Source organism: Plectropomus leopardus, chromosome 8 (genome assembly GCF_008729295.1).
Source record: "Plectropomus leopardus isolate mb chromosome 8, YSFRI_Pleo_2.0, whole genome shotgun sequence".
Lineage (NCBI taxonomy): Eukaryota > Metazoa > Chordata > Actinopteri > Perciformes > Serranidae > Plectropomus > Plectropomus leopardus.
Genome location: NC_056470.1, coordinates 27,634,748 through 27,653,655, shown reverse-complemented (window position 1 = coordinate 27,653,655; position 18,908 = coordinate 27,634,748). Strand labels below are relative to the sequence as shown.

General features: G+C 38.8%; 2 protein-coding genes across 2 annotated transcripts in view; one reads left to right on the top strand and one right to left on the bottom strand.

Annotated features, from left to right (window-relative positions):
* The window catches only part of camta1a (calmodulin binding transcription activator 1a), a 393,330-nt gene extending 389,947 nt beyond the window's left edge, over positions 1-3,383 (bottom strand). Inside the window, exon 1 of the mRNA XM_042492229.1 lies at positions 3,333-3,383. Coding sequence (XP_042348163.1) covers positions 3,333-3,357 — 25 coding nt within the window. The 5' untranslated portion in view covers positions 3,358-3,383. The remainder of the gene's footprint in view (positions 1-3,332) is intronic.
* Positions 3,384-6,554: 3,171 nt separating this feature from the next.
* Positions 6,555-18,506, top strand: dnajc11a (DnaJ (Hsp40) homolog, subfamily C, member 11a). Its single transcript, XM_042491707.1, has 16 exons — positions 6,555-6,662; positions 8,788-8,917; positions 9,052-9,125; positions 10,549-10,650; positions 10,773-10,901; positions 11,761-11,883; positions 12,046-12,119; positions 12,205-12,394; positions 12,505-12,590; positions 13,165-13,281; positions 13,752-13,907; positions 14,037-14,106; positions 14,352-14,409; positions 16,216-16,358; positions 17,589-17,718; positions 18,066-18,506. Exons 1-16 carry the CDS (start codon positions 6,591-6,593, stop codon positions 18,089-18,091), a joined length of 1,680 nt encoding a protein of 559 aa, XP_042347641.1. The 5' UTR covers positions 6,555-6,590; the 3' UTR covers positions 18,092-18,506.
* The last annotated feature ends 402 nt before the right edge of the window (positions 18,507-18,908 follow it).

Below are 18,908 nucleotides of genomic sequence, written 5' to 3'. Positions count from 1 at the left end.
TTTGTAAATCAGTCAGTCATGCTGCCTTATGTTGAATATGTGAAGAAAACTTTGTTTTTCTTGTATTCCTCCATGGAAAACTGCAAACAGGTTGATTTATTATGTGACTGGGGTCCACATTTAACAATACAGACCATATAAATGCTTTTATAAACTCCCACACTACTAATGCAATATAATCTGAGTCTCATTTATCCAGTCGTATGTTCAGTGTATCCCTAAAACATGCATTTTTGCTTAAAAATAATAATAATTTAGCACTGGAGTCTGGCTGTCAAGAAAGCATTTCACTTCCATTTCAGTATTAAATAGTAAGGTTTTAGTGAAAATGCATGTGTTTGGAAAGCACTGAGCATATAACTGGATGAATGAGACTTGGATTACACTGCACAAGTTGTTTGTGAATTTGTAAAGTGAATTTTAATATAGTTTTGCTGTTGTTAAACATCAGTCAATAAATCAATGTTAGCTGTGTGCAGGAGAGGCAAACAAGAAAGACTTCCTCACAAATTCAAGGTAACACCACATGACTAATTGATACACAAGTGGTCATTTGTGGATGAAGTATTCCTTTAAAAGCACTCAAGGAGTTTCCTTTTTTATGACGAATCCCAGCTCCACAAAAGCTTGTGTTTATAAAGCACTCGTTTCATTTCCTCAAATTTGGCTCTTGAACAGCAATATTTTTATGACTATGTGCTCTAGTCAATTCATAAAACCATCGGCTGTAGCTTTATCCAGAGCAGTCTCAGTGTAAGACGTATCAAGCTTGTCTTTTCAGTGTCCTCCAGGCCTTGTACTTAAAGTAACGGACCCATAGTGCTTTTTATGAGTGTGAAGAGGGAAAAAAACACCCCCAAGGGCCCTGACAATCAGTTAGGCTGGAGAGAAATACCCCAGGATGTAAACATTACATTACTGAGTGAGACTGGGTTATGGCCTCTGGGTTTAACACAAGATGTAACCCTCAGTTGTTATGGGCCATCATAAGACCTGCCAAACAACGAAGAGAGATCAGCACTGCCTGCATGCCACAAGGACAAAAGGTTAAGGAAACACGGTTCAGCTCTCTCGGTAGCTACCTGACATCCAGGGACGTGTCATGTAACAAAACAGTGATGCACGTTGAAAAAGCATGTTCAGTGTTAATGAACAGCCACAACTAAGAAAAACTGCACGCAGGAGTTCAGCATGACAGCTTTATGTTAAAGGGCCAGGTTTGCATGAGACGACATTACGTGGGTATGAAGCTCTCTCTCTCTCTCTCTTTCTATGCTCCCCTCGCTCCTCCTCCTCCTCCTTTTTCCACTGACCGGCCTCACAGGAGCACTGAAAATAACTTAACCTGCTCAGCAATGGGACTTTCAAGTCAGGGTTTTCAGTAAGAGCTCCCCGTGTTGGAGAGGCATCGAGATTAACAACTGCAGCCTAATTGTTAACTTCAGCTATGTAGATGAATGCATTAGGACTATACACCACAGTGAAGTCATTACTATCATAAAACCAGATGTCTTTATTTTTTGTCATAGCCACAGACACTCATATGGTGAGTGTGCTTTTGTAGCTCAATACCACCCCCTGGTGGGACTCTGCTTAGTGGTTGGCACACTGACATCCAAACAACCGAGTTCCCAGTCTTTTATCGTTTCCCCTCATATGGACAGAGGCAATTTGTTTACTCTCGTTTGAAACATTAAAGTAATTCTACATCAAACAGAATTCATGTTTGAGGTTACTGACACCAAACTCTGACGGAGGTCTATTCAAATTTTCCCGAAGCTTGCAACAATACGTTATGAGCAGCTCAGAAACAGCTGCACCTAATGATATATGTAAGTTTTTTTCTCTTTTTCATATTATGCAGCCAATTTTAAAGTCTGGAGTGACTCTTTTGCTCCACTCAAAGGCTAAATATGAATCAATAAATGCAAAAAAACACAAAAAATGTGGGAACAAAAGCAAGAAAATACTGTATTAATGACCTAACATAAATATTTTGCTCATCAGAAAGTTAAACAGTTAAAAGTATGACATAATAACATACAAATTAACATACACAGGAACATTATTAAACATGCATATGACTATATATATATGATTAACAAGTATTTCTTATGAGATTCTATGAATTATATTCCATAAGTTGCTTTATGTTTTTATCATCCATGTCAGCTCTTGTAAATACATAGCTCATATAAGTATGAGTCAAATGCTTTCAACAGTAGAAAGATAACATCTGGATAAAAACTACTCTGTTTAACATTGATTTTTTTATATATTTTCAAATATATGTTGCTGAATTACTCACCCAAAAAATCCATGGGCCTCTCTGAATGCCAACAGATCTCCTATGCATATGTTTTGCAGTAAAATACCCCCTCTAAACACCAAATGAGTAAGTCTAGTGCGTTTAATTTTAAGTTAGTGAGCCGTATGGAATAAGCTGAGAGGAAAAAGTCATCATTTCTGTCCTATGTGTAAAGTAGTGTAATGAGCAGTGCTGCTGGAAACCCTACTCTCCATCCTCCCTGTTTCCTCTGGTGTGATGGCATTTCATTTCAAGTGCGAAAGCAAGCGGAGCGGGCATTACAACGTTTTGATGCCCGTGTCTCAAAGCAAATATAGGCCAAGTAGTGGGCTATAATTGGCATTTTGGAAAACATAATATCCGCTCGTTTAAAAGAAATGCATCACTTCTGAGTCGCGCGAGCACTATTATGGCAAAGAATATCCTCGCGCTTCAAGGGGGGACTGAACGGCCAGAAAAGACCAGAAAATAATCATAATAATAATGAAAAACTAGACTAATACACGTTAAAAGAATCGTCCACATTTTTATCACAGTGTCTTTAAAGCAAGCTGCAAATATCGGTTGCAGGAGAGAGCCGTGCTGGCAGATAAACTAACACAACCAAGCCGCTTTTTAAAGCTGGGTAATAAGGGAAGAAGTTAGTCGATGCCAATGACATGTTGTCATTAACTTAGCCTTGTTGTTAACAACTTGAATTGCTCGTCTTTTGACAAGAATGAAGAGCGAAATAAAGGTTAAACGCGTTACTTTTTACCACGCTGACTATTTGTCCCCGTGGCGTGCTTTAAATGTGGGCTACGATGGGAATAGTAGCTGGCTAGAATGCAAGCTAATATTAGCTGGCTAGGTGATGTCTCCACGTTTTAGCTGCCTCTTCGGAGGAAAAAACCAGCGGAGCCGTTTTCTACCGAAAATTTCTCCACTTGTCCTCGCGCGTGTGTCATCTCCGCGCGGAGTTGCAACTGTTCTAAAATCACACAGCGGTCATACTAGTAAATTAATCCCATTATATTTCTCTTACCTTCCGGCTTGTTTTCGGCAGCCATTTCCCCTTCACGCGCAACATCCTCCTCCTCCTCACGACCGTGGGTACCACGCGCGTGCACGGCGAGGACAGCACGAGGAGGGACTGGAGGAGCAAGCGGCGAGTCGGTCCGACCGAGGCGAACTTACCATTGGCTGTGAGGCGGTGACTGACAGAGAGGCTCCGGGATGAAAAACACATCTCCCCTCACCTTGACACCAGCAGCCGTGTATTTTTTTTCCTCCACAGTGAATTTAAAACAGCTCAGAGGCGCTGCAGGTTCTGGCATGACGCTTTTGTTAAAAGATGGTGACGCGTTTTCATATTAAAAAGAAAGAAGTTAATTCTCAGTAGGTGAGGCTACATGTTTTAATTAAAATTAATCAGATTGTGAATATTACATGTTTTTCTTTGGGTTCTCCTGATAAAGTTATTTAACACTGAATAAACAATGTCATTTCTGAGTGACCAAAAACTCAGTTAGTTTATATAAGGCTATTTTTATTTTTATTTTTTTTTAAACATAGCTCTAAATCCATTGATCTAAACTGATGATAGAGATTTTACCGGTTTAACACAACTGATTAGAGGAAAAAGATCTGCAGAGATAAAATTGTCATTAGGTAATCAACCTACTAAGCAAAAAAAGCATTACTTTTTGGAGGTATTTTTTAAATTTTTAAGGTTAGATTTCTTGTATTTAATCAAGTCAATACAAAATATGGTTCCCAGGGGATCCTAGATACATATAACGATGGATAGATTACTGAACATGCTTACTAGACACAGGCCAAGGGGCTCAAAAAGTGACAAAAAGATGCAAAATAACTACAAAGAGACACAAAACAGCCACAACAGGGGAAAAATCAATCACAGGGAGACAAAAAATGACTCCAAAGAGACACAAAATGACTAGAATTGACACAAAATCCCCTCTAAGAGACATACAACGACCATAAAAGACACAAAATTACCTTAAAGAGACATAAAATTGCTCCAATGAGATGCAATACCGCTACAAAAATGCGCAAAACAACCACGAGGAGAAACAAAATGACCACAAAGAAACACAAAACAATGCAAAGGAACTGCAAAGAGATACAAAATAACTAAAGGAGCCAAAAATAACCCAAAAAAAAAGACACAAAATGATCTTTAAGAGACACAAAACTGTTACAAAAAGGGGGCTAAGCAACTACAGGATGACCCAAAGTGACAACAAAGACAAACAAAACAACCAAAGAAAACCACAAAATTACTCCAGATTGACACAAAATGACTATGAGACACAAAACAACAAAAAAGATGCAAATCCACCACCACTGTGTGAGAGAGGGGGTGGGGCTTTTTGCATATCTGTGCTCTGGGGCCCAGTCTCTCATAATCCGCCCATGCAAATAGCCTATTAAAAACAAACAGTAAAACATTACAGACATATCAAACAGTATCAATCAAGTGTCCAGATGTCAGTTTACATTTTAAAGCCTGTGGGCTAGTTTGTTCCCTTGTAGATGTGTCCAGCTGATTTCAGACACCAGACTGATGGCTTACTGGGAGGATTACAAGGAGATCAAAACATTATAAGGGCTGCTGGTGGAGTTCATCCAAACAGATCTGTTAGGTAGACTACCGGGGGTGCAGTGTGATGCAAAGATTTGAAAACGACTGCTGAGAATTTAATTCTGTTTTCTATGCTGTCAAGGTTTTCAACTTCCATCATTATGGCGCAGTTACATAGGCTTGACAATAGTATGGCTACGTTAAATGGCTACAGGCAATCTAATTACAGATCATTGTGCTTAATAGACCGTGCTTTTGGCACTAGCATCAACTACAGCACTTAAAGACAGCCTTCGTCCCGCATTAACAGGCTGGTGGCCGTCGGTGCTGAAATGCAGTGTATAGTTTGAGGTGGTGGTGCTGAAAGGACAGCTCCTCTGCTGCCTGCTGCCTCTGCGCCCATACAGTCACCAGCTTGTTGTTATTGCATAGAAAGTAATAATGAACTAATGAAAGAGCCAGTGCAGTGAAGTGATTTTCTCACCCTTTGCCATAATTGTTCCTAGGTGGATAGGATGCAGATATTATCCGTTTAGAGCCAAGCATATATGCACCTTTTTCAATATGAACTGTTGGCCTATTGCAGTGAAACTTTAACGCTATAGTTAAAGGAGTGGTTTTACTAATAGAGTAATAAGGCGACAAAGCTCTATTGTAATTTTCAAAAATAACAGTAATGATAAGGGACTGTTTGTTATTTACGAGGGAGGGTGGGGTGGGGTGGGGGGCAATAAGGGGGAGGCATGTCAAATTATTTTTTACGCACTGGGGAGGGGCTTATGGTTTTGTTTTTGTTTTTTTGGCTCAGGGGAGTGGCATAAAGTGGCATTTAAGTGGTTGTGTTTTGTATTAATTTTGCTGCAAACTTTTGAACAAAACATTTTTGGACATCATTTCTTACTTAAAAATCACCAAAATTATGCCATTTATCATAGTCAGAAACTGTGAAACCTGAAATTCTCATTGGATTTTTAAATTTCCAGCAGTCCTTGGACACATAATGTGCAGCGGACACATTTGTCAGGGAACAACGTGACCAAATCTGAGATGTAATAGTTTAATTCAATTAAATTAATAATAATTAATAATAGTTTGGTAAGCAGTTAAACTGTTTCACAACAAATTACATTTGTGTACCAGTTATTATTATTCAGTATTGTATATTTTGATCTTTATGTTGTTATGTTTCTTTAATTTCCTGTTGGATATTCTTTTATGGTTTGTTTTTTTTATTATTTTTTATTTAGCCAGTAAAACCTCTGGAGCAAAAAAGAGTGTCCTGGCCAAGACAGGCAGCAACAAAAGGCACAGACAACATGGAACAAAAATACAAAATCAAAATATACACACCAAAGTAACAATGTAAGAACACAAAATGAAGTTACCACAAGGACAGAATAAAAAGTATGTTAATACATTTGCCATAAATAAACCATAAAAAAACAAACAGAAAAACAAGACTCCAGTATTAACTCCAGTATTACTGTCATGTAATGATATATGATTAATAATAACACAATCAATAATATACAGTGTATAATTAATAATATGTCATATAATTATGTATAATTTCAAACGCAAATCTAAAAAAGCTGTTGCATCGTTATTCAGCCCAAACACTAGTGGGCGCAAGAGCGCGCGGTGACGTCTCTGAGTGACGTTAACGACACGAAGAAGAGATGACCGGGTGTAAACATGGCGTCTGCCTTGGACGATGATGAGATCCTAAATGATGATTATTATTCGCTGCTGAATGTCAGAAGAGAGGTACAGTCTGCAGTTGTGATCTGAGTAGACGTGTGTGCGGGTGTTTGTAGGAGTCAGTCTGTTTGCTCTCAGCGGCCGATATTTAACCGTTACTCGCAGAATCACATGTAACGTTAGCTAGGTGGCTAGCTTGTGACCCTCGACATTGGTTTCAGTGCTGTGACTCCTCGGCTGGGTACTTCACAAAACACACAACAGGTTGTGGGGTTAATACTTAATCTACGGGAGTTGTCAGCTGATAATGTAAGATAGAGAAGCGCGTGTTTTTGCGATAATCTGGCAGCCAATGTTAACAAACTGACAGTTGTTTTCAGTTAATGGTCTCCTGGACTGTTGACAGTGCTAACTAAGTTAGCTCATGCTACAACTTTACTTTAGGGGTTGCATCATGAAACACTTACAGTAAATCAGATTAAATTATAAATATTTTCTCTAATGTTTGAAGATTAGACGGTTTCATTCTTGGTAAGTGTTGTAAAGCAGAGAAGACAAAAATAACTTGTTACACAGGGTCATGCTGTTCCAGAGCGAATAAATATAGAAGGTAGATTTATTAGTCATTTTTTTAAAAACAAAGTTTAAAAAACGAAATTACATTTGTCCTTGATCCTGCTACATCTTGATTAAAATCAGCAGCAACTATGAAGATTGGTTCTTTGGGCATTTTAAAATTAATATATTTGTATATTTCCATGTGGGCGAGTGTAGGAAAGTGGAATTTGAGGCAAAGAGAGGCAGTTTTATTTATAAAGCACATTTCATACACAGAGGTAGGCTCAAGATGCTGCACAGAAAAGTTAAAAACAACATAATATAAAAGAACAATTAAAAGTTAAAACTATACAATTAAAAGAGAGAATGATAGGCGGGGAAAACAGTGCAAGAATAAGCAAAATTAATTTAAATGATTTAAAATACTAGGAAGAAGAACTTGGGTTTTAAAAAACAAAACACTAAGTGCTTAAGAATATCAAGGTTTTCTGTTTTGATTTAAAAACTGCAGTGGTTGGGGCAAATAAGACCTAGGGCCGGGCAATAGTTGATAGTACATTATTTTATCATGTATTTGATGGTACTGATGTTTTCATGTTAGTCCAGTACCATCCTAGGATAGCATATTGCATACTATCTAATACATCAAAGTAACATATATTTGTTTTTGTTAGAAAGAGATTGTTACTGAAACTTCATGGTGGAAAACATGAAATTAAATAAAGATAATTATACATAAAAAAGATATTATTGTTATATCATGATCTGAGACTAGATGTTGTTTTAGATTCTTGGATATTGTAAGTGTCTTTTCCTGTTTTACAGAAAAGACATTTATTTTCTGAACTTTCCAGACTGTTCAAACTGTGTGATTATTTACCCACTTAGTCATTATATTCACATTACTGATGACAATTCATCAAAAATCTGATTGTCTAAATATTTTGTGAAATTACCATTTAACCCTTTGATGATGTTTCAAATCGATATCAAGGTATTTGGTCTCAAGTTTTGTAATATTTGATTTTCTCCATTTCATCCAGTCCCATTAAGACCATTGGGCAATTGGTTGCATTTCTGTGCTGCATAATTACTAAAAGCCCTTGTTTATTGTTTTAATTTTAATCCGCACTAGCACCCCAATCCCCTTTCAGGATTATATTGCATTGAGTATGTCTGAATTAAGACCAAAAGATTTGCATAACATGCTGTCATTCAAGAATAATTTAGAAGATGTTGAACCGATCCCGTTGTATGTTGTGCAGTAAAACAGATAAACAAAAAATGAGTCAGTGATTAGAAAAATGAAACTTGTTGGGCAGGATTACATAATGTGAATACAAACTCGTAACTATGATCATTAGCGCATGACCTTTTACACTGTAGTCTTTCTCGTAACATCAAGCAGCAAGTTTCTGTCTGCACTGTTCTGTCACAGGTCACTCACATCTGTCACGGCGTGACAGCAGGCGTGCATGACTTAATGAAGATCAAATAACTGTTGGATGATCAGTGAATTAAGTTTGAAGTTGGGGAGTTCTACTGTAGCAACTTCTTGTCTTTTGTTTGTTTAGTTTGTTGTCGATCAAGTTTTCTCTTTCACATTTTCTCCATTCTCAATGGTGTGCTTCAGGCAACACAGGATGAGCTGAAGGCGGCATACAGGCGATTATGCATGCTGTATCACCCAGACAAACACCGGGACCCTGAACTAAAGCGTCAAGCAGAACAGCTTTTTAACCTCGTACATGAAGCTTATGAAGGTAAGATAAGCTTTAGTCGACTCCCTTCTCAGCTGAACGCAAGGCTGATGTTGTGATGTACATTACAGTATTTAGAAATATAAAGTAACTGTTCTGATAGTTAACATTATTCCTGTTAATCTCTGTCTTTCTAGTGCTTAGTGATCCACAGGCACGAGCTATCTATGACATCTATGGCAAGAGAGGGCTCGATGTTGAAGGATGGGAGGTAAGTCCAATAGTGGCCACAGTGGCCAGTAGTTCCACATGCAGTTAGAAACAATAGCTGCTGAGATGATTGACAGTTCATTATTTATTAAACCCAAAAATGTACAATGACGCACCTCTGAGGCGTAATATTATCAGGAGAGTTAAGTCCTGGTGGGAGCAGCTCAGTGAAAATCCTGAATATCAAAACCACCATTCTCAGGCTTACCTCATGCATTTTTCAAAAATATTGCATATTGAAATTCACTATTAATGTCATATGTGTACTGCTAGCCAAGTGCAAACATAGCCAAGTACCATGTGAAAGATGGAAATCTTAGAAAAATTTGGCTTGCATAAGTTATTTTTAATGCACACACAGTGAGGTGCAGACCAGTGTGAGCCTACAGTGCCAGTCTTATCAAAATAAAATGTAAAAAACACATCTGCAACTATTCCTCAGTACACCATACTACTTTTTTCAACCCCACCAAACAAATTCATCTCTCTTGTCGTCATCTGTGTGGTGTGTTTGCATTTGCTGCTTTTTTAGTTGTTTTAGCAAGATTTACAAAAAAAAAAGATATGCTTTCTTCGCATTTTTCTCTTGAGCCAGGTTTAGTTCACTTATCAAAGGAGTACTAAGTTAGCAACCAGGTGCCCGACCATAAGTAGCAGGCAGCCAAGAGACACACAGCAGCAAAAAAACAAATATAGTGAGGCAAAAATGCCAAAAAAGAGTGAATCTGAGGTGCGCTTTTACTTTCACTTTTGCTTTCAAGCATGTTAACAAATGTTAAATAACAATCCTGCAGATAATTTAAAAAATCAGTGTATTTCTTAATTTAGGAAGGTTGATGTTTTTTAGACAGAAATTCAAAATATCAGCTTTCAGCTAAATATATATTTTCACCATCTGATTTTGGACCATGTTGATTTAAACTTGATAACCATTATGTTTTTGAAAATTGTAGTAAAAAAAATTGTATCTGCAGTGTCTCAACGGAAACATAAAGAGCAGAGTATCAAAAGAAATGACCAGCATACCTTTTTCCTTTCATGTCATTCAACCTTTAGAGTATCGCCTTGGGAATAACTTACTTATGGAAGAATTTACACTTCATCTTCAAGTATCGACCATACTTTATATAAGCATGATGTTTTGCAGTCTTGTGGCAGTAAGTCTGCATTCTGACCACATTTATGTCCTGTTTGACCAAGCCGCTTTTAACCTGCTTTAAATACTTCTTTTTTTGCTGTATCTGTGTTTACTGAAACTGTAGACGCTTGACGGTACAAAATATGACGAATAAAAATATTGTCACATAAAGAACATATAGGGGTGTGAAATACTGGTGAAATTCCCTCTACTGTCTTTATCTGCAGCCTGTGAAGCAGCCGATCCACCGTTTGCTCTGCATTCAAATCATATCTTCTTTCTCCAGGTGGTGGAAAGAAAAAGGACCCCTGCCGAGATCCGAGAGGAGTATGAGCGCCTTCAGAAGGAGCGAGAGGAGAGGAGGCTTCAGCAAAGGACCAACCCAAAGGTATGTTCAGGGGAAGATAGCAAGCCTCACATTGAATTGACTCTAACCTAAAGAGTCACGAGACATTTTGTGCATATTAGATACATCGTACATTAAAACACTATTAATCCTGTCATTTGCAGGGAATGATCAGTGTGGGTATTGATGCCACGGACCTGTTTGACCAGTATGAGGAGGACTATGAGGATCTGGCCGGAGGGGGAGTTCCACATGTGGAAATCAACAAGATGCACATATCACAATCTATAGAGGTAAAGGGTTGCTCCAGATTCTTCATATGTTTTTAGAAGGCATTTAATACAGCGTGTTCAGATAGAAACAGTTGCAAATGCAATCACAGGTGCGGTGTGTAGGATTTAGGGGGATATATCGGCAGAAAAAAACAGAGAACATTATGAGCGCCCTCAGAAGTATAGTTATTTGTAGTAGTTATTTATAACTACATATGGAGCAGGTCCTCGTCTCTGGAGTCCACCATGTTGCACAGCCATGTTTCTGCAGTACCCAAAAACAGCCAAACAATGCTCTAATAGGGCCATGCATGTTTTTGCATCGGGCACTGAAGTAAGCAGCCCCTTCATGACGAGCTGAACAGCATTGGAAAAACACTGATTTGTAACATGAAACAGCTTTATTCACTGTTTTTACTTGTTTTAATCACACTGTCCGCTTGTTTTGGAGAAGATGAGACCTCTGTGGATAATTCGGCTCGTGGTAAAAAAACTTATCTGAGAAAAAAGGTGAGCACACATTAGCAGGTGCTGGACTAGCGGGCCTTTTTCACAGTGCCAAACAACATTGGAGAAACACTCATTTGTAACATGAAACCGCTTCATTCAGTGTTTTTACTTGTTTTAATCACCTGGTTCGTTTGTTTTGAAGAGGAAGAGACCTCTGCGGATAATTCGGCTCCCGGTAAAAACCTCTTGAACAATGAACAATGAAGGAATTCTTACCGGTGGAAGTTTTAGCTGGTTGCAATCTGCAGTCCGCCGCTAGATGCTTCTAAATCCTGCACCCTTTTTTAAAAAAAAATTGTAAGAGTTGTTATGAAAGATTTTGGAGCCACGTCTTATTAAAGTACGTATCGTTTTGTGTGCTCTCCTGCAGGCTCCTCTTACCACAAAAGATACAGCCATTTTGTCTGGCTCCTTGTCAACCCACAATGGAAATGGGGGTGGCACCATTAACTTGGCCTTGAGAAGAGTCACCTCAGCCAAGGGGTGGGGAGAGGTATGTGCTTTCCTACTGACCACCACACACACACACACACACACACACACACTCATTTTGTAATGTATTCTATAAATGGCACAGTTTCTTTCTCTCACTGTGTGGTATAACACGGTGGGACATTTTAGGATGTGAAACGTGATCTGATGTGTGTGTATGCAGGTAGAGCTCGGTGCTGGAGACACTCATGGACCTCTCTTAGGAATGAAGATATTCCGAAACTTGACGCCACGATTGTATGTACTTAAAATCCAAGAGAGAATAAAACTATTTTATTTACTACATTAGAACAATTTGATGATTCTTTTTTTTTTGCCTCAGCTTTATGACCGCTCAGTGTGGACTCCAGTTTTCGTCTCGAGGCGTGCGTCCCGGCGTCACCACAGTGCTGGCCCGCCACTTAGACAAGAACACTATGGGCTATCTGCAGTGGCGCTGGGGCACCCAGTCCTCTATGAACACCAGCATCGTCAGGGACACCAAGAGCAGCCATTTCACCTTCGCAGTGCAGGTCAGCAGCCAGCGGTTACACATAATTTTAATGTTAGCCAAGACGTCATTAAATCAACGGTCGCTTGTCAGCGTCGTGCCAAAATGATCATTTTCTTTTTGTCTCTGCAGCTCGGCATTCCTCACACGTTTATGATGATGAGCTACCAGTACAAGTTCCAGGATGATGACCAGACGAAGATTAAGGGCTCAGTAAAGTAAGTCGTCAGGGTGCAATATGTGTTATTTGGAGGATGTCATCATAAATTCATATTAAAACCCTCTGTTGTAGGTCATAGTTAGATTTGTTTAGTGTCAGTCTGTTTGTATAGTAACTCAAATTTATATCCATTGAAATAAACATCAGTCAGCCACAACATCAAATACACTGACAGGTGAAGTAAACAACATTGATTATCTCATCACAATGCAATGTTCATTTGGGAACCCTTTGGTTCTGGCATTCATGTGGAGGTGAGGTCCTTATAAAATCCATAAAAAGTCTTAAATTTAATTTCATAATTAAAAAAAAAAGTCATTATAGTCTTAAAATTGTACTTGTGGGGTCTTAATTACCATGATGGGAAGTACTTGGTCTGCAGTGGTGTTTGGATGAGAAGTGTGTATCAGCAGGCATCCTCATGAAAACCAGGACCCGAGGTTTCCCAGAAGAGCGTTGAATTATAACCACACGATCACACACAGTAGTTTCTGTGCAACTGACAGCTCAAATCCAAGCAAACTTTGACTGCAGGTGGAGAGAGAGATAGTGACTTTGTCTTAATGCTACAGATCAGGTTTCTTTGGGACTGTGGTGGAGTACGGTGCCGAGAGGAAGATCAGTCGACACAGTGTCCTGGGGGCCACAGTCAGCGTGGGAGTGCCCCAAGGTGTCTCCCTCAAGATCAAGTAAGCGCACCTCTTTGCTCTGGTTTCCTGTTTAATGATGGTTCCAGAGGGGTTTCCTCACAGCGCTGTTGCCATGGCACCCATAGGAATCAAGACGTGACATCATGCCAAGCAGTCCAATGAGTTTTGGGCTCGGGGTGCATCTTTGAGGATGTAAATGCAGGATTGGACCCATTGAGACGCTAGCTGGTTTGGGGATATGAGTTTAAAAGATTGAGCATATATAGCGTACATCTGAGAACATTTTTTGGGGCCAATTCTGTAACGTCTGAGGAACAGTCGGCATGCAATTGTCACTGTTCTCACTCACGTAGACATATTTTTAGGCATATATCTGTATGTGTCTGAGAGCATACCTTGTTTTCTCCCATTTTCAGACAGAAATTCACACAAATATTACGTGGACTAACCAATTCAGCAGCCTGTTAGTGGCCACTTATATAAATAATGAACCAGCTCTCTTTCTGCAGACTAAACAGAGCCAGCCAGACATATTTCTTCCCTATTCACCTGACCGACCAACTCCTGCCAAGTGCTGTATTTTACGCCACAGTTGGACCACTGGTTTTCTACCTCGCCATCCAGCAGCTTATTATTCGGCCCTACGTGCGGGCCCAGAAGGAACAGTAAGAAACCCTCACTTTTAAGTCGGTTGTTTCATGCAAGAAATGTTATTGGAAGTAGCACCGCATGTATTATTACGGCCAGATTTTATGGGCTCATTTCATTCCTCCATTTATCCTTCAACTCACCAGAGACTTGGAGAAGCAGCGGGAGAGCTCGGCCTCGAATATAGCCAGGAAGAAACAGGAGGCGGAGGCTGCTGTGAGTGTTTTACAGGCTTACATGTGGCCGTGGTAGCAATCTTACATTGTGGTTCAGGGTTATAAGAGATGCAGGTATTGTAGGTGACTGTCGTGAAATATTACGACGGCAGTCAGACGAAGGGGCTGAGATGGGATTAGATAAGATGCAAAGTCTTAGTGAGATTCATTAGTATAATCCACATGATGTGAAATCTCATTGTTTGTCTCCTTCCCCTCCTCTGTGTGCCTTTTTCATCTCTAAAGGTCTTGCTCATGCAGGAGTCTGTGCGCAGGATTATTGAAACGGAGGAGTCTAGATTGGGTAAGATCAGTAATATTTAAGAGATGAGCTTATCCTGGGAATAATGTTTTTTAAGCAGAATGTAAAACTGTGTGATTCTCTTACATTCTGAACTGTCTTATGTATGTTTAAGGTGAAATATGTTGATGCCAAGCTGACTTCAAAGTAGGGCTGGGCAATGTGGATCATATCAAATATCGCAATATTTTTTACCAAATACCTCTATATTGATATTGCAAAGGTAAAGGTAAATAGAGCAGCTAGAACAGTCTGATAAGTTTGGAAAATTACATTGCTGCATATTTGCCAATCCTCCTATTTTCCCCGTGAGACTCCCGTTTTTTATTGCCCTCTCCTGGTTTCCTCTGGAGTTACAATTCTCCCGTATTTCTTCCGATTTAAGAAAGATTTTTACACCTTTTTTCCCTTCTCATTTTTGCAACCTGTTTCGGATACTATGCGGTAGGATTGCTGAAGTATACCGCAAAACCGTCTACGGTGGTATGAAAATGTACGGTTACCTTATCATGCCCCACTTATCTGCAGCTATCTAGCTAAAGCTAAACCAAATGAAATGTATTTAACATAAAATGCTTTGCATGTACCTATTATTTTGTAATTTTCATATTTAAAAAGTCACCAGAATGCATGAAACAAAGTTTTTCAGACTCAAGTTTTCTAGGAGAGGACCCCGACACCCCAACTAAGGCTGCAAGATCCTCCCTATTTTTATTTTTTGAGGTTTCAGGGTTGGCAAATATGAAAAAAAAATCCTAATTCTGAGAGGTGTCTCATATAGTCTCATATCATGATATTGATAAAATAACATATTGCACATCCCGACTGAGATACAGTGCTCGTTTTAACTATGTGGAACAAGACTAGTTCACTTTTAGTAAATAACTGACTGCTTAAAACATTTCTGTGACAGTTCACTGGTCAAAAAAATCTAAATTAAAACAAAATGCATGCTTTTTGTCATCTTCACTGAAATGTAAGGGGACTACACACCTGTAGGGTGTTGGCCTTTTCATTATACTATGAGGGGAAGTACTTAGTTGTCACTGATAGTATCTAGTGTGACTTTAAGAGAGAGGGATAGCTTTTAAAACAGGGTTAAATTTGTTAATAAAGGCAAAATAGTTCAGTGGGTTTTTTAATGACCCTCCTGCCTCCATTTCGACCCGTGATAATTGCTACTTTTTAGTTTGCTTTTGATAAGTACACTAACAAAAAAAGCTCTCAGCAGACAGTATAATTTTCACCTTGGGGAGTTTTGCAAGTGATAATTGGCTTATGACACCTGTCACTGTAGAGGTGGCTTTAATTTTAGTATCATCAGAGGCCCCCTTAGACTTTGCACTTGTAAAGTAACAGTTAATAGCAGGTTGTGTGTGTGTGTGTGTGTGTGTGTGTAAAATGACAGACACACAGCTCCTCTTCATTATTCAATGGACTACACTCTATGAAATGGTTATGTTATTGTTTATGCAGCTTGCAATTAAAATTAATTGTGCTGTCTTTTGTGTTGCAAAAATAATTTTAGCAAACAAGTCTCAAAAATGACACTGGTTCTGTAATTAAATATGAGGCGAAAATTTGCCGCCATGTGAGATTCCGATTATTCTGTAGTAAAAGTGGGGATTTATGTTGGATTTTTAACTTCAATTCATTCTCAAATCCTCAAATCATCCTTGAGTTTCTGAACTTTACTCCTACATCAAACTGTGGCAATTTCAAGCTTTTTAAAGAACATTAAGTAACACATTCATACATTCATTTTTCTAGTTGAGTCACACTGTCCTTGATGCTGCTTTATTAAACCAGGTCTCATCATCCTAAACGCCTGGTATGGCAAGTTTGTGACAGACAACAGCCGAAAACACGAGAGGGCAAAGGTCATTGATGTTACGGTGCCACTGCAGTGTCTGGTCAAAGACTCTAAACTCATCCTCACTGAGGCCACAAAGGTAAGTTCAGTAACAAAGTGCTTTTTTCCCCTAAAAAAACACTAAATAGACAAAGGTAATCCCTCTCAATCATTTTTATGACCCACTAAATGTGTGTGGCTGTATATAGACTCTCCCTGTGCCTATATTTTATTGTTTTCTTCTTATTTTAGCATTAGCCAAGCTACTACTTAAAGGCATAGATCGCCCAAAAATCAAAATTTGTCAGCTGTTTTCGTACCTTAAAAATAGAAAAATAATAGACCTCAATAGAAGGGAAATAAATGTATATTCTGTGGGATATTTTCCATTGGGGCCATATGTTTCTCACTTCTTAAGTAATACAAAAAATAGTAGACACCCTCACTCAGGGACACTCAACTTTTTAACAACTTGAAAATGACAGGAGGCCAGGGGTTAAACAATAAACAAACATTAATTATTGTTTTATGAATTAAGCAGACCTCTTTTGGAGGGGCTAAGGAATAGCCCCAGCACTTTAAAAAAAAAAAAAATTCAAAACATACAGTGCTGGTACCACCAGGAAATGCTGTTGTTTATCAATCTGTGGAGTTAAAACTATGGGACAGTTTTAAAATGGAGCTAAAACAATGTCCAAACATAAACCAATTTATAATAATGTATAAAAACATGATTTTCATGAGGTACAGGGATGAAGAGCGGGTCTGACAGTCACCGGGTGTTTACAGGGGTTACTGTTTATTTTACTTAATATTTATTTTTTCCTAGTTTATCTTCCTCTTTTTTCTGTAAATAATTACATTTGCAGATATTTGATTTTAGGTATGTGGGTTTATGCATATGTGTTTCATTAATTAAAGTATAGGTTTAAATGAATAAGGAAGCTGGTTAATTAAAATTCAGTGACTTCTGGAGAAGGGGTGGATTTAAAAAAGTTTGTACTTCTCACTCCTTTTTGAATGTGTAAACTAAGTCATCATGTGCTTAACCTTTTTTTTTTTGCCATGTCATGTTTTTCATAAAAAACATGACTTTTTTGTCTGTCTGCTTTTGTATAATATCTCTATTTCCTTTTTTACAAAATAAATCAAAATGAAAATTAAGAAAACAACCTTTCCTTGCCGATACTGTTTACAAACAGTAACCGGCAGTTCCTGCGTAGTATACCTTTAAAAGCGTACTAGTGTTTCAAACTGATGTCCTCGACTACTCGCCGTTTGCTGATTCAGTGTGCTGCGGCTGCTGCATGACCTTGTGTTGTTCCTCCAGTCTGGACTCCCAGGTTTCTATGACCCCTGTGTGGGGGAGGAGAAGAGCCTGAAGGTGCTGTATCAGTTCCGCGGAGTCATGCATCAAGTCCTGTCAGGAGACACCGAACCACTCAGGATACCAAAGCAATGTAAGTCCCGTGTAGCTACACAGCACACTGACTCTCAGGTATGGAGACTATGTCACAGTTTTGCCCCCTTTTAATGTAATATTTAGCTACTTCAGCGCAGGTTGAATGATTTGGCAGATCACATACTCGCTTGAACTGTCTAACCCGCCACTGTTTCAGATCTTACTGACAGCAGGGGGAATTTACTTGAACCCGAAGCCTTTGTAGATGTGTGTGATGCAACATATCTCAGAATATTTTATCTTTACTCAGACAATGTCTCTTAAAAATCCACAGAGCTATATTACCTGCCACCTTCATGTGCCTGCCAGCAGCGTTGTTTCTGACTTCTTTGTTCTTGTTTTCAGCTCACAGGATTGATGCAGACACATAGGGGCTCCTCCGCTGACCAAAAAAGACTCGTCTCTAAGCTGTTTGACAGAAGACGGATAAACCTGTTTTAGATACGACACGGATCGAAGTCCCTGTCACTCAGAAATCATGCATTTACGTTTTTGTCTTTGTATCCATTTAAATATGCAGAGCGGAGTAAAAGCATCACAGACTGGATTGATCATAATTCAGGATCCATGGACGTAGTTGTGGCCTGCTTGAAATTCTAACGTGACACCGAAATCAATGGCTACCATCTCATGTCCTCCCTGGTATCCATTTATTTTTGGTATGGCTTGTAATTTATGATTGAGTTCTATGTACTGTATTGTACACAAACTGCAGTGCCTATGTGATTGAAATCGACGAATGCACCTCTGTTTATTTGCCATATTATTAAAAATCAGTCTCTCTCATGTTTAACCATTTTGGTACTTTTTCCAAAAAAAACAAGTTGTGTTTTTTTTTTTTTTTTTGTATTGCCTGCAAATTGAAATGTTTTGATTGTTTGGGTTTAAAAGAGCACTGTGTAGGATTTAGTGGCATCTAGGGGTGAAGATTGCTGATTGCAACCAGCTAAAACTTCTCCCGGTTAGAATTCCTTCAGTGTTCATTGCTCAGGTTTTAAACCGGGAGCTGAATTCTCCGCAGGGGTCTCTTCCTGGTAAAAATATTGTATAAAGCAGTTTCACGTTAAAATCGGGAAAGCACTCTGGGAAAGAGAACTACTGAAATGTGTGAATTATATGAATGTGGTGGAGTACCAACAGCAAGGTGATAAAAATAAATATCCACCAGTGTCAAAGGTGAAACAGCAC

What these genes read in the sequence shown, in the direction of transcription:
- dnajc11a (XM_042491707.1), top strand. Translation starts at nt 6,591, where the DNA reads ATGGCGTCTGCCTTGGACGATGATGAGATCCTAAATGATGATTATTAT. An exon ending in CAGCCAAGGGGTGGGGAGAG is followed by an intron (nt 11,884 to 12,045) that starts GTATGTGCTTTC and finishes GTGTGTATGCAG; the next exon opens with GTAGAGCTCGGTGCTGGAGA. An exon ending in TCCTCACTGAGGCCACAAAG is followed by an intron (nt 16,359 to 17,588) that starts GTAAGTTCAGTA and finishes TTGTTCCTCCAG; the next exon opens with TCTGGACTCCCAGGTTTCTA.